The 14,402-nt window shown below is 40.2% G+C and overlaps 2 protein-coding genes across 3 annotated transcripts; one reads left to right on the top strand and one right to left on the bottom strand.

Moving 5' to 3' along the window:
* Window positions 1–6,098: 6,098 nt before the first annotated feature.
* Window positions 6,099–6,906, bottom strand: LOC137583549 (cofilin/actin-depolymerizing factor homolog). Of its 2 annotated transcripts, none has more exons than XM_068298620.1 (2): window positions 6,765–6,906; window positions 6,099–6,684 (listed from the first exon to the last, which is right to left on the bottom strand). In XM_068298620.1, exons 1-2 carry the CDS (start codon window positions 6,768–6,770, stop codon window positions 6,238–6,240), a joined length of 453 nt encoding a protein of 150 aa, XP_068154721.1. In that variant the 5' UTR covers window positions 6,771–6,906; the 3' UTR covers window positions 6,099–6,237. The 2 variants fall into 2 exon arrangements, with proteins under 2 accessions (XP_068154721.1, XP_068154722.1); XM_068298621.1 differs by having other exon boundaries at window positions 6,781–6,881.
* An 802-nt stretch (window positions 6,907–7,708) lies between these two features.
* On the top strand, window positions 7,709–8,786 carry LOC137583584 (uncharacterized). The gene has a single exon (XM_068298670.1). The coding sequence runs from the start codon at window positions 7,783–7,785 to the stop codon at window positions 8,716–8,718; it is 936 nt and encodes a 311-aa protein (XP_068154771.1). The 5' UTR covers window positions 7,709–7,782; the 3' UTR covers window positions 8,719–8,786.
* Window positions 8,787–14,402: the final 5,616 nt, after the last annotated feature.

Genomic DNA, 14,402 nt, shown 5'->3' with positions numbered 1-14,402 from the left:
GATCGAATGATACTTATTTTCTATATGCTTTCCGTAGAAACTAAAAACTCTCTTCTGGCCTCTTGATTCGAGGGTACACGAATCATGACTAATTTTATGTTATGACAAATAAAACGAGAAACAAAAAGAACAAGCAGGACCCTGAAAATATAAAAAACAAGGAATAAAATAATAATCTAATGCAAAAATATTATTTTTTAATTAAGTCATAATGCCAACAGGCATGACTTTTGGCCCAAGCGAGGAGTATCCAGTCATTCCAAGTCATCAAAGAGACAAAGGGAGAGACAAAGTGAGAGGAGAGAAGAGGAGCACGAGATGCCAGTTAGATGCTAAAGAATGCTAATGGGAACGAGTCCTTCGGGTTAAGGGGAATGCGAAATTCTTGAAGGTGAAACGTGCATAAAATTTTGCCACAATTCGTACGCAGTTTGCATAATTTCACAGATCATAAAATGTATTTTTAAATTGTTGGCCGGAATGGCAAACGCAAAAGTCAAACTGAATCTGATGGAACTGACAATGGAAAACCGAATGAAAATCAGAAATTGGAAACTCAACAACCTTTTCAGTGTTTATTTGAGGGCATCTCTTGTGTCAATTAATCAATCAATTAATCAAAATGTTTGGTGCGAGGAAGTTAAATTTCAATTTTTGACCCGCTAATGAGAGAATATCTTGCCAAACGGGGGAAAAACCCAGATGGATTGCCTCTTTTCCTTCTCTGGGTCCTGATGGGGGTGGGGGAGTTGAGGTTGACGGGGCATTAGGCCGATGGTTTTGTGAAGAAGAAGAGGAAGGGGTATGAAAAGCCTCTGTGGTTGCTAAACACTTTTCAAATTTCACAACCTCCTCCCACCACCCCCCGCAATGCATGCAATTTGTGAGAAACAGGGAAAGTAATTTTCTTTTAGCGGTTTGGAACAAACTTTTTATTTTACTTCTCACTCCATAAATCATGGCCGCAAGTGGAAATTGAATTAATCAAATTGATGAACTGCAAATCAAACAGGAAAAATCGAAAATGTCTCGACTCCCAAATGCCCTGTAAATATGTACAGTCGGAATGACTGTCACTTCCATCAATGTAGAATGTGGCCAACTCACCGTAGTTATTCAAATTAAATTCCATAATCCAAAGAGTGTGAAAACTCTTGATTAAGCAAACAAAAAGGGGGCGGCATTTCGGCGCCTTCTTTTATGTTTATTTGAATTCTCAATCACTTTCGTTCGTTTGGTTTACCGGGTCTCAGGACTCACTGCCTCAACACACTCAAGGTAGCAAATGAAGTGCATTTGGTTTGCATAATGCAAATATGAAATTCACTTTTCAAACTTAAACATAAACGTTTCCCGTTCGATGATTCTTCTTCCGTGCTCGTTACTCTTATCGCCACGATGATGCGGTGACGGGACAAACAAAAAGTATATACATAGATATCCCATCATGCTTGAAAACGGAACAAGGCGCAGAGGGAAAGAGAGAGAGAAAACCCAGTTCTCTAATATCACGAAAAGACGAAAGGAGAAAAAGAATGAAAGTTTCCCAAATGAAGCGAGTACAAAAAGATAAAAGAATCCTCAAAGAGAATGTGCGCCATAAATTTGCCATCCTCCTACACATACACACACACAGACACACAAACACACACACACATACATATATGTATACTTGCGGAGGCTGAGAATTCAAAAACGAAAAAAAAAAACGAAAGGGAAAAGTACAAACAGCAAATAAGCAAAAAGAGAACAAAAATCCCACGCAAATCTAGTGGAAAATTAAAATTTTGCCAATTTATGCGTTCTAAAACGAGAAGGATATATAGAGTGCGAGTGAGAGGCACATCAGCTTTAAGGCCAAGTAAGAGATTCAGATATAGAGACAGCAGTAGCAGAGCGAAGGGCACAGAGTGACTTGTCTTTAGTTCTCTGTCACGACTTTAAGGTAAACCTCTTAATATTACTTCAGAACGGAAATTAGTTTAACTTTAACCCGAGAAAAGTTATTAGTAACCCTTTTCCCCAAAAGGGAAATGAGAAAAACTGGCAATGGTTGGAATTTTGAAGCTATGTACATACATTCAATGTGCATGCATCATGGAGAAACAGGCCACAATGACTTTGAGTGGCCCCCCACCCGCTCCCCCAACAATGTGGAAAATTTAGTGTAATGTAATGTAAGAGCAAGTTATGAAACCGGAACTCATTGATCATGCCTAATTGGTTGCACATTCTGGCCGGATATGTAATCAAAGAGATCTCAATCATATTCTATACCCTAATCAACTCAATTCTCTAATTAAACTTTACATTACATCTTGGAAATGTTCAAGTGAGTCTCTAACATTGTCGATTCACTGGAACCAGAACAAGGACATGAATGTTTCTTCCCTGAATGAGATGGTTTGGTTTGGTTACAATCGAAACATTTTCAACTATTTCTATAGTTTCCTTGAACTCCATTCACATGGAGGCACAGTGGAAATTGCTGTCTGGAAATCAATTCCAAATACCACAACTCAAATCAGGGTACAGGATAAAATGTGTTTAGGTCACTTGATTAAATGTCATCCAATTCAGCTAATTCTAGTCAATTTCAGAGAGAAAGATAATAATCAATTAAGACATTGTTGTGTAATTACTTTTAGAACCGTTTCGAAGCACTGTAACACCTCATGTTGCCCTTTGTCTAACCACAATTAAGAGGTGACACCAACAGAGGCAAGACACACACAAACGCAGAGCCAAACAAACGAAATATACATAGAGATCTTAAGCATGAACACGCAACACTGACAGACACACAAAGAAATTTCAAGAGGAACTCCTTTTGGGCTTCGTTCTGGCGCGCGGTTTAAATTCAATAGGCTTTTTAGCTCATGCATATTTAAACGTGTTTCTTTATGTAATCAACATGCATGTTGGGCTCATATTTTATGCCATTAAGCAACCCACCAATTTGCCATGGTGCGAATCTCAGCCAGAGTGTTTGGGTGTCTTTCTTCGGAGTGTGAGACGGACAACGCATAATGATGCCAGAGCGAAAGAGGGCAGGAAAGAGAGAGACTGTAAATTAAATACAAAAATAAAGTGAAATACACTCGAGGCGAAAGAACAACAAGTTATGGGGCATTAAGGACCCCCATTACCACCCATCCATACCGCGAGCTGTTTGAAAGATTTCTCATTTTATTGCTCGTAAATGAAAGACATTTGTTGTTGGCAAAATGGACGAGTGCCTCATCCCCCACAGCAAGTGAATGAGAATCGCCTTTCAATAATTAACAAGCAACTCTAGAACCAACCCACACAACCACCCACCCATCCACCAATCAGCAGGTAAGGTCCATACATACCACCCACCATTCTCTGTACATACATATGTATGTATGTATGTATGTATGTAGTTGTGTATTAGAGGACGAGGCGCATGATGAGCTGGCCAACAATTAATTATGCCCAACATTCAACAGTCCCCCCACTCGAAAGTTCACTCCAATTTAATTGATTTACAAAACAAAGCAAAAAAAAAATAAATAATAATTTCTTATTTCACAGTTGATTCTTTTGTGTTTTTGCTTTGCTTTTCGTTATACCCTGTAGTAAAAGACGTTCAAAGAGTATGAACAAGTTAACATCAAAAGATTAAAATGGAATGATTATTGCCTATTCATATACCCTCAATCGACGTCCTGGGGTAAGGAAGCAATCTTAGAATCATATCCATAGAATCATCAAAGTGATCTCTTTGGATCCTTTGCCTCAGGATTCACGAAACTGTGTAAATAATGTAGGGTATCTTAATGTCGGTTTTCGCTTCATATTCTTCTTCTCAATTGTTTCAAAGCAACAGTCCAAGTGTGTGGGGGGTGGAGTAGAGTGGTTTGAGTGCGTGTGGGTGGCTGGAACACAGAATTTTTGATCCGCTCAGATTTCAGAAAAAGTTTTCTAATTGTTTTAAATATATGCTATGCAATTTCACACAAAGCAATCAAAGTTTATTCAACATGTCTTTCAAATATTCAACATCAAAATGCTCATTCAGGAACTGCTGGAATAGCCAAAAGAACAAGGTAAATGTATATAGATGTAAGTACATGTGTCCCAGAGTTTGTTCATTGATTTGTATCCATCCAAAAACGAAGTTGGCAGTCAAAGGACTCACCTGTAAGTTATAGTTTCGATTCTTCGAATTCATTTTGAAGAGACAGTCAATGAGTAAAAATGATTCTAATAATTTTAGCCCTCAAGTGCCAAACATCTTATATTTGCACATAATCAATGAAAAATATGGGAAAAACACACACTCAGGATTAAATTAATAGGTACACCCCTTAAAATTTAACTTTAATGACTTCATATACTTTTTTTTATTACCTTAATCACTAAAATTTAAACGCAACTTTCTTTATTGAACATTTATTTATGAAAATACCTTAATTTAAAGAAAAGAAAACAATTTCTCCAAAAGTTACAACAAAAAATATAAAATTACAGAATTCCGTAAACCTTAATAGACTAAGCTATATAGTAGAATCCGTCTGGTTATAGCGACTAAAGTTCGATGAGTGATTGGTTGGTCCCAATACAAACTTATGTATGTGAAAGGTCCTCCGGTTAGTCCGATATAACGACAAAAATCGTCAGACCCTTGAGCGTCGTTATAACCGGATTGTACTGTATTTCATTTTTTGGTTTTTAAATCACTGAACATCTATTTTTGTTTCATTATTCGATTAATATTCAGTGTATCCACCTTTATTTTACCATTACTTTTTCCGGTTGGGCATATTCTTAATCAAAGTTTGGCAGGACTCTATCGAAATCTTCTTCAACGCACTCCCGCAATCGTGGATTGTTGGCAGGTGTGTTTTAGGTCGTTATCCTGTTGATAAATCCAGCGCAGGGGCATGTTTTCCTCTCTATTTGGTAGCATAATATTTTTCAGGACATCCCTTTAGTCAGCTGCTCCCATCATGTAAGATATTAGGAAAATTGGACCTACTTTATACCAGGACAAGAAATCCCACACTATATTATTTTTAACGCCATGCGCCATGCTCCATGAATAAATCCTTCGGGTTTAGGGCGGCTTAAATACATGGAACAGTCTTTTCCGCAAAGGTAAAATTTGGATTCGTTGATAAGTAGGATATTACACCCATTTTTTTGTGAACTTCAGATGCTGGCCATGTGAAATATTTGTTTGGGAATCTTTGCTACATGATCAAATCTTTCGCCCTAGTGGCTTAGCCATTCGTAGTCATATCCTGATTGGAACCAATGGCTCTCATGGATTAGAATGGATCGGAATTACGAGTTTTTTAAACCTCGCAAAAACATTTCCAACATGTCATAAGGCTAGTCAATGACTAAATTTGTCAGAACCTTTAGTAGAAATGATTCTGAATGCCATTTTAATGCTTTATTTTAATAAGGGAAGATTGAGGTCAAATACCAATCCTCTATTATAGTCCGTGTGCATGAAGGATGTGAAAGGTGTGGATAAACCTGAAGAGATCTAAGTAGGGCTATTGATTTCTATGTCGATACTAGAAACGTACATATAATTAACGACTTCTTTTAACATGATATTAAACGTTAAATAAAGTGTGTTGCATGTTCTATTGTAGCCAGGATTTATGGACTCTTATTATTTGTTATTTTCAATTCAAACAGAAATGTTGCACGTGCCCATCTCGACGATTTGATTTATTTTTCTCGACTCTCGGGCCAAATGAAATGGAAAGCCAGAGCAAACTGGCAGCCAAAGGAATGATGAGATCCATGATTTATGAATGAGATAAAATAAAATACCAAAACTTTTGCCAAAGTATTTTTGGCCCACAAAATCCAAGGCGGGGATGGGCGGAAGGTTGGAAGGGTGGAAGGTTGGGTGGGCGGCTTATTTTGGGGCTGAGAGACTTTGCGGCAAACAAATTACAGTTACATCTTGAGGCTAAAGTCATGCTATATGTTAAATGGGCTCATTAGATGCTGCCAAAAATCAAATTAAATCGGCTTACAGCCGTTTCACTTGGAATTTGTAGACTGTTTAAGCACTCGAAGCATGCAATTCAGGCGAATGAAAAAACACATTTGGTTCCGACTAAAAGTTTATAAACATAAGGCAAACAGCAGGTGGGATCGATTTCAAATTACTAATAAACATTTGGATGATGTTGTTGTTGTCGTTGTTGTTATTGTTGTTGTTGTTATTATCGTTGTCCTTGTCGTCTAGTCACGATCCAGAGAGCGCAATTGCTCCTCAACAGCCTCGCGACATGCCTCATCCATTTCAGTTGCCTGAATACATTTCTGTACACCAATGAAATCACGTTTTAGGGCAGCAAACGAACTGGAATATAGCATTTTGTCCTTAACGCGAGCCTGCACCGGACACCAGAGCATCAGAAAGAGCTTCTCCTTTAGGCAAGTGGACGAGGCGCCCTGGCATTGATGATGATAGGCATAATCGTAGACCGCATAGCGGCATTCCCTCGGCCCGCCCCGGCGTAAGTCGCGCAAAAAGTCATCATAGTTCGCATCGCGAACCCCCAAAATATCGACACGAATCTCCCGCTCGTCCTTAATGATGAAAATGACATAGCGATGTTGCTTCATCTTCCGTATCTGTTCAAAGACATGTCTGCACTCACGAGTTAGCTCGATGCCCGATGCCATCTGCAATAATCAGAACAAATCATCATCAGTTTACCGATACAATCAGAGTGAATCAATGTGCGGGAAGGGGGAGGAGATACCTTCATTTGCTGTTACCTGCCTGCTTGAGTTATCAGTCCTTTTTTTTATTTTTTTTTATATTTTTTTTTATTTTTTTCGTTTCTTTATGTTTTTTTTTTTATTTTTGTTTATTTGTTGGCTCAAACTTGCCGTTAACTTGTGTAATGTATCTGATATGAAAACTAAAACATCTTTTTTGTATGTTGAAAATCCAACGAAATATTTTTTAAATCTGGCACACTGAGTTTTAAAATTAATATAATCAAAAAACGTTAGTATACAAGAAATATTTAGTTATAGAACTTTTAGTGTTGGGAAAATCTGACGACTTCTTTGAGTTTCGCATGAAATATTTTATTGACCATGCTTTTGTTTTCGAAACTTTTAAGAATTAGAACATTAAACTGAAATGTTATTGAATCCAAACAAAGGTCAAAACGATTTGGAAATTAAGGTTAAAGAGGATAACAGTTTCGATTCAGACAACTCTCTTACAATATATAGGACAAATTTACTTACAAATGCTAATATTTCATTTTGAACTCAACTTTGAAATCGATTTCAGCTTGTTGGACATTTTGAATACATAGACGATGAAAAAAACTGATTTTAATATTTAAAATAGTTTAGTGCTTTTGCATATAAATCTCATAACAAAATTGTTTTCATTTCTCTTTTTGCAAAACATCTATTTACATGTAATTTGTAAGCTGTTTATGTATGCAAGACTTTAAATTGGAATTTTGGCGCCACAAAAATTGAAACTATTTCTATTTGTTTATTGCCCCGGCGAAGGCGAAGGCAAAGATGAAGTAACTAAAAGGACAAAGAGCCTTGGAACTAAATCTATGAAGATGAAAACTACTTTTGGAGTTGGAAATCAATCTAGTATGTCAATATTTTGATGGAAGCTGGATATGCTTGGTAGTCTCTTGGAATAAAGTCACACAGGAAAATATTTCATTTCATTCGTGCACACAGTTCTGAAAAATTTTGAACAGAATTAAGTATATTTGGTAATTGAAAGTGGTCAGACCAATGGAGGCTCGTCGTCGTCGTGAGTCGGCCAAGTCGGGTGCCGCAACCGTGTTGCCTTCAACTAAGGATGAAGCATTCGATTTGCGTTTGATCGAACTGTATGGTAAGAAAGAATGTCTGTGGAATACCTCGCTGGCAGACTTTGAGAACAAGGAGCTGAAGGAAAAGGCCTGGCAGAACATAGTCAAGCAACTGGGGGCACACTTGACAACGGGATTTTTAAGGAGTCGTATACGAAACTTGAGACATCGTTTGAATGTTTATAAGCTGCATGAAATTGAATATAAAATGTGTCCAAATAATGATAAGCTGCCGGAGAAGCCTTACTTTAGCGATCAATTCGCCTTCTTGGATAAGCTAGAGAAGCCTCAGATGACATCCCCAGAGAAAGAGGCCAAAGAGACAGACTCGCTATCGAATCTGAAGGAGGATATTAGAAAGCGATTTAGTGTTTTGGAAACAACTAGCATCCATTCAAATCCTGGAAGCATTGCCAACATGGTAAAACAACGTTTGGCCGACCACGCGAAGTTGCCAACGTCTGCTGTAAGGCAGCGTCTACAACTGTCGATTAGCTCCTCATCCGATGCGGATGTCGATAATAGTTCAACGGGCAGCAGCCTTGTAGCCAGACTGCCGCGTCGTATGCCAACATCCATACTGAAGGCACGTCCTGGCGATTCGGTATCACGGACCGAATTGATGAACCCCTCAAAAACTGTGACTCTGCCGTCCTTGCCTCAGGATGGCGAAATCGAATCCGAGGACGAAGAGCTCTACCATCAGCACTGGAGCATACGCAAAAAGTTGAGTTCGCAACGCCATCGCACTTCGACGGTTCTCAGTAACCATGAGATGCGTTATTCAAAGACACCAGACTTGCCGCTGACCCTTCGCTCCAAGGCCTCAACCGAAGATGTCGATGATATCATCTAGATCATGTTTAGCTAGTGGAAGTTCTGTTTAAGAAATTAATGAATAAATGTTTTCTGGTTTCCTGTAAATTTAGTGGGGACCTACCTCATGAGTTGCAGAGTAGTAGACAACATCTCGTAGAGATGTTGACTTGAGTGACAGGGAAACACAAAGGCCAAATCGTGGTGGCAGTTGAACTGCAACGGGAGTGCCACATGCTGCAGTTGACATTCCAAGGCATTGAGTTCATCCTCCTGCCACCTCAGCTCTCCTGCTACATATGGAGGGGAAATTTCCATGCTGTTTTCCTCCAATATCAAACAATTCAATTAGTTAAACACTCTTCCGCAGAGCAACGAAATTTATGGACAAATTAACCGAAAATTAAAAACATAAAGTTATATACATAAAAGAGGAAACCAAAGTGTCCAAGTTGAGTGTCGGTAATATTTAATTTATTAACGTGACTATTCATTATAGAGTGTCGCGTCGGTTCGAAGTGTCTGTTGGGGGTCAATTTAATTTTAATAATCGATACAATTTAATTTCACATGGATTCTGTTTACAAATTTCGTTTAAAGGCTTGCCATGAGTTGTCACCAATGTCATTTGCATGGACTTGGGACAGGACATCCTGCTGCTCATTCTGCTGTTTGTCTTTGTTGTCCAAAACCTGTCCATCCTTGCAGCGATTCTCCACACAGACAAAGCAGTGGCTAACACACACACACACACAGACAGGACACGGACAGAGTTACTTGTGCCTAAGGACGTGGAAATATGAAAATCAAGTGCAACATAGCAACAGCAACGGAAATGTGAAACAGAGAGAGACAGAGAGAAAATGGAATTGTGAAAGAGAGAGAGAGAGAAAAGACAGAGACAAAATGGAAAAGCCACAGGCGTGAAGGTAAAACGCGAAAAAATACTTTCACCATCGCCAATGCCATCTGCCTTCAATCTTAATTTTCTTTTCCCTCCTTTTCCGTTTTGACTTTAAATGTTTTCTCCGATTTCTTCGTAGAGTTTATTGTTTTATTTCTTCTCTTCTCCTCGATTTGTATGCACTAAATTTTTGATTGCAAAAGCTTTTCCTGCAATAAGAGCCCATAGAAGTGCACTATTGCCTCTATGTACACTCCTGGAAGGGCGGAAAGATGTATGTATGTATGGATGGTTGTTGTTTCTGTCATGGGTATGGGTTAGGGTCTTCTGCATCAGGCACTTGAATATTTTTTTGTAAAATTGTTCAATCAATTAGTCCTTATGCACTTTGTGCAAATTTAATGCTCCAATAAATCTGTTGTCTAATTAATTAACAAAATAAAACAACTAAATTGTATTCTCTTTTTTGTGTGATTCTTTGTCGATTTGAGTAATCGCATTTCATGTGATAGCCAATAATATGTTTGGTACGAATCTTTTTAAGCCGCTCTAACCAATACATAGAACCACAAAAAAGCATACACAAAAGACGTATTAAACATGAATTATAATTAACTGGTAAGCTGAAGCCAATTTAATTATGCAGAGAATAAACAAACATGAAATTGGATTGCATTTGAGTAGGCGCATCTATTTAGTTAAGGTCAATATTATTCACCCCTTCCTACATACATATGTACATATGTATGTATGTATGTACATCCTATGTAATCTGTATACTGGAACACCCTTCTAACCACCATACCCCATTCCACATGTATGGCTTCCATTGTTTTCATAATTTACTTTTGCCAGCATCCATTAGTTTATGAGAGACCATAAAATCCCCAAATAACTTTCAAAGTAATCTCATTTACCAAAAGCTGCATACCAAGTCACCCACATGGCAAGTGGGTCACTCAGTAAAGGGTACATATGTACATACATGGCCAACTATACTCACATACAGTGCGACTTCAGAACTCCGGAAAGGATAATTTGTTCTTCATTCATTTGCCAGAATACCGTCTGAGCAAGATTTAATTGAAAAATTGTAAATTCCTAAAAACTCTTTACTACTTATTCACATACATACATATGTACATACAACACATGTGCTTATCCGCTTACAAAACACGTGGACGGAAATGCGAACAACAGTGTTGAACATCGACAAACGTTCAGTGGCGGCGTCACAATCGCACATTGTGTCACTTGTGTCCCCATTGTTGCACAACACTTTTTGAATATTTATTGTGATGAATATTTGCTGCACATCAGTGATATTGAAGTCACTGAAAGTTATTATATATCAATATATTATATGCATATTAATAATTATTTAAAATTTCGGGTCCCTTGTCATATGTCACATCTATGAAAATTACTCAAAACCTGTGTGGAATTGAGGACCCTATAAACCAAAACAAAAAAAAAAACCATATAATTTCAGTGGATTAACGAGCTCTCCAAAATTTGAATGGGAACTCACACAGTGAACAATTTGCCCATCTCTATGATAATAAGATTCTGCCCAGTGTTGGTCAAACGCAAGTCTCAACATTAGAAAAGCACATGATGCTCACTTCCTCATTCAATGAAAGACTTTCAAAGCAAGAGGTCGACAATAAAATTTTTTCGCCATGAACAACATTTTTAACAATCCTGAAGACACTTCTGATGAAGATGGAGCTGAAGCAGCCGTCTTGGTCGACTTGGTCAAGACTTGCCAAGAAATGATGGGAAAAAGAACAAGGTATGTAAGAGATCTATCAAATTAGTTTTATTTTTTGTACAATTAAATAATTTCTATGAATTGCTGTTTAGGCATCCGGTGATAACAGTTCTTCTAGCATGCAGCCGTCTTGGTCGACTTGGTCAAGACTTGCCAAGAAATGATGGGAAAAAGAACAAGGTATGTAAGAGATCTATCAAATTAGTTTTATTTTTTGTACAATTAAATAATTTCTATGAATTGCTGTTTAGGCATCCGGTGATAACAGTTCTTCTAGCATGGATGAAGATGCTTCCACCATCATTCAGAATGAAGGTACATGAAGTCGAGTTTATGTAACGTGACGTGTACCCATTGATAGGGTGTACAACCACAGTACTCTAATATGCTACATTTGTGACATATAGTACAGCGGGTCAAAATAATGCGTCAACCAACGCCCTTCAGAGATACTGCTATTGCCGACTGTGATGCCCAGGTATCGGTATTGAGTTACATATTGTAGGCCTGCTCCTGCAAACTCTACAAAGGGTGACTTAGAAGCGGCCAATCTCGAGTGATCTCCACGTTAACCTCTCCGAATCTGCTGGTCATCCTCGCTTTTCTGGCACTGAAGAAGTTTCTCCATAAGCTGGCTTCTTGGCATACCGCGTCGATCAAGCGGAGCATAAACGCACTCCACTCAACGTTGTCGAAGGCACCGTTAAAGTCCACGAAAAGACCCAACACGTATACCGCCTGGCTGGCGGCAACGCTGGACGCCGTATGTAGCCCCCATGGGTCATCCCTTTGGTCTCCAACGAAGTTCCGCCAACGATCCTCCTTCGTCTTCAGGATGAGTTTCTTGAACTCGCGGACAGTCGTCCGCAGATGAGTTGCCAGAAACTGCGCAGATTCCTAAGTCTCCTGACTTCATGACCTTTTTTTCACCTTACCAGCGGCTCGCGACGTTTTGCGAACTAACTCCCTGTCGCACGTAGACTGTACACCGAGGAGTACAACAGCGACATTCTGATGTGCTCCCGAATATCCTCTACCAGTACGGAGTCAAACAAACGCCAGTTAGCATTTCTGAGCTTCCAGGACGGTACAGGAAAGGTGTCTGGGAAAGGCGTCACCACAATGGTGATCATGTTGTGATACGCGGCCCACGTAGACGCTGCTTCGCTAACAATTGTTACGTCAATACCGCTTTGTCCACGGCGATTATCGAACGTGTACACCTCGCTGAGTCTGTTGACAACTCCGGCTAGGCTTGCGAGAATCCAATCCTCTAGCTGCCCACCCCGTCTGTAGTTCAGCTGGCCACGATAGCTGTCGTAGAGTTTACTGAACCACATCGGGGATACAGCATTCGAATATAGGCAGAGGATGACCGGAGTACTGCTCGCCAGTAGCAGTATGGTATCCATGTACTGAAAGACGCTTGTCAACTCAGCATGCGCATGGCAGTACAGTGAGATCAGGTAAATCGATCCGAATTTACCCGTAATCCTCACGCATACTCCAGCCTCGGTGATCAATGACTCGACCGGCAGGCAGATGGCATCTGGATCGTCGATGATGACGGCAGAGTTCCTTCGGTGTCCCTCGAAGATCCGACTGCCGAAAATTCTCATCCCAGTTGGGAATCCAATTATTCGGCCATCCAGGTCTGTGTGGGGCTCCTGCAGCAACGCAAAGGCCCGAGACCACGCATACGCACACCGATATCGATGCACGCAACGCGACCCCGACCACAATTGGCTTGGATGAAACTAAACATTGTTAATTTCCTTCTTCTCAGGATTATGGTTTCAATGATGCTCTGGCATAGACTTTTATATATAGAATGAAGGTACAGTAAGTCTGTTTTGTTTTACGTGGCGTGTACCCATTAATAGGGTTTACTACCACGGACTCAAATATGCCACAATGGACAAATAGTACACGTGACGATACGATGCGTCGCCAAACGCCCGAACGTGTACACCTCGCTGAGTCTGTTGACAACTCCGGCTAGGCTTGCGAGAAGCTGGCCACGATAGCTGTCGTAGAGTTTACTGAACCACATCGGGGATACAGCATTCGAATATAGGCAGAGGATGACCGGAGTACTGCTCGCCAGTAGCAGTATGGTATCCATGTACTGAAAGACGCTTGTCAACTCAGCATGCGCATGGCAGTACAGTGAGATCAGGTAAATCGATCCGAATTTACCCGTAATCCTCACGCATACTCCAGCCTCGGTGATCAATGACTCGACCGGCAGGCAGATGGCATCTGGATCGTCGATGATGACGGCAGAGTTCCTTCGGTGTCCCTCGAAGATCCGACTGCCGAAAATTCTCATCCCAGTTGGGAATCCAATTATTCGGCCATCCAGGTCTGTGTGGGGCTCCTGCAGCAACGCAAAGGAGTGGCCGAGACCACGCATACGCACACCGATATCGATGCACGCAACGCGACCCCGACCACAATTGGCTTGGATGAAACTAAACACTGTTAATTTCCTTCTTCTCAGGATTATGGTTTCAATGATGTGTGGGGCTCCTGCAGCAACGCAAAGGAGTGGCCGAGACCACGCATACGCACACCGATATCGATGCACGCAACGCGACCCCGACCACAATTGGCTTGGATGAAACTAAACATTGTTAATTTCCTTCTTCTCAGGATTATGGTTTCAATGATGCTCTGGCATAGACTTTTATATATAGAATGAAGGTACAGTAAGTCTGTTTTGTTTTACGTGGCGTGTACCCATTAATAGGGTTTACTACCACGGACTCAAATATGCCACAATGGACAAATAGTACACGTGACGATACGATGCGTCGCCAAACGCCCGAACGTGTACACCTCGCTGAGTCTGTTGACAACTCCGGCTAGGCTTGCGAGAAGCTGGCCACGATAGCTGTCGTAGAGTTTACTGAACCACATCGGGGATACAGCATTCGAATATAGGCAGAGGATGACCGGAGTACTGCTCGCCAGTAGCAGTATGGTATCCATGTACTGAAAGACGCTTGTCAACTCAGCATGCGCATGGCAGTACAGTGAGATC

Source organism: Drosophila tropicalis, unplaced genomic scaffold (assembly GCF_018151085.1).
Source record: "Drosophila tropicalis isolate 14030-0801.00 unplaced genomic scaffold, ASM1815108v1 contig_867, whole genome shotgun sequence".
Taxonomy (NCBI): Eukaryota; Metazoa; Arthropoda; class Insecta; order Diptera; family Drosophilidae; genus Drosophila; species Drosophila tropicalis.
The sequence above is the reverse complement of the archived record's forward strand: the minus strand, read 5'-3'. Positions and strand labels throughout refer to the sequence as shown.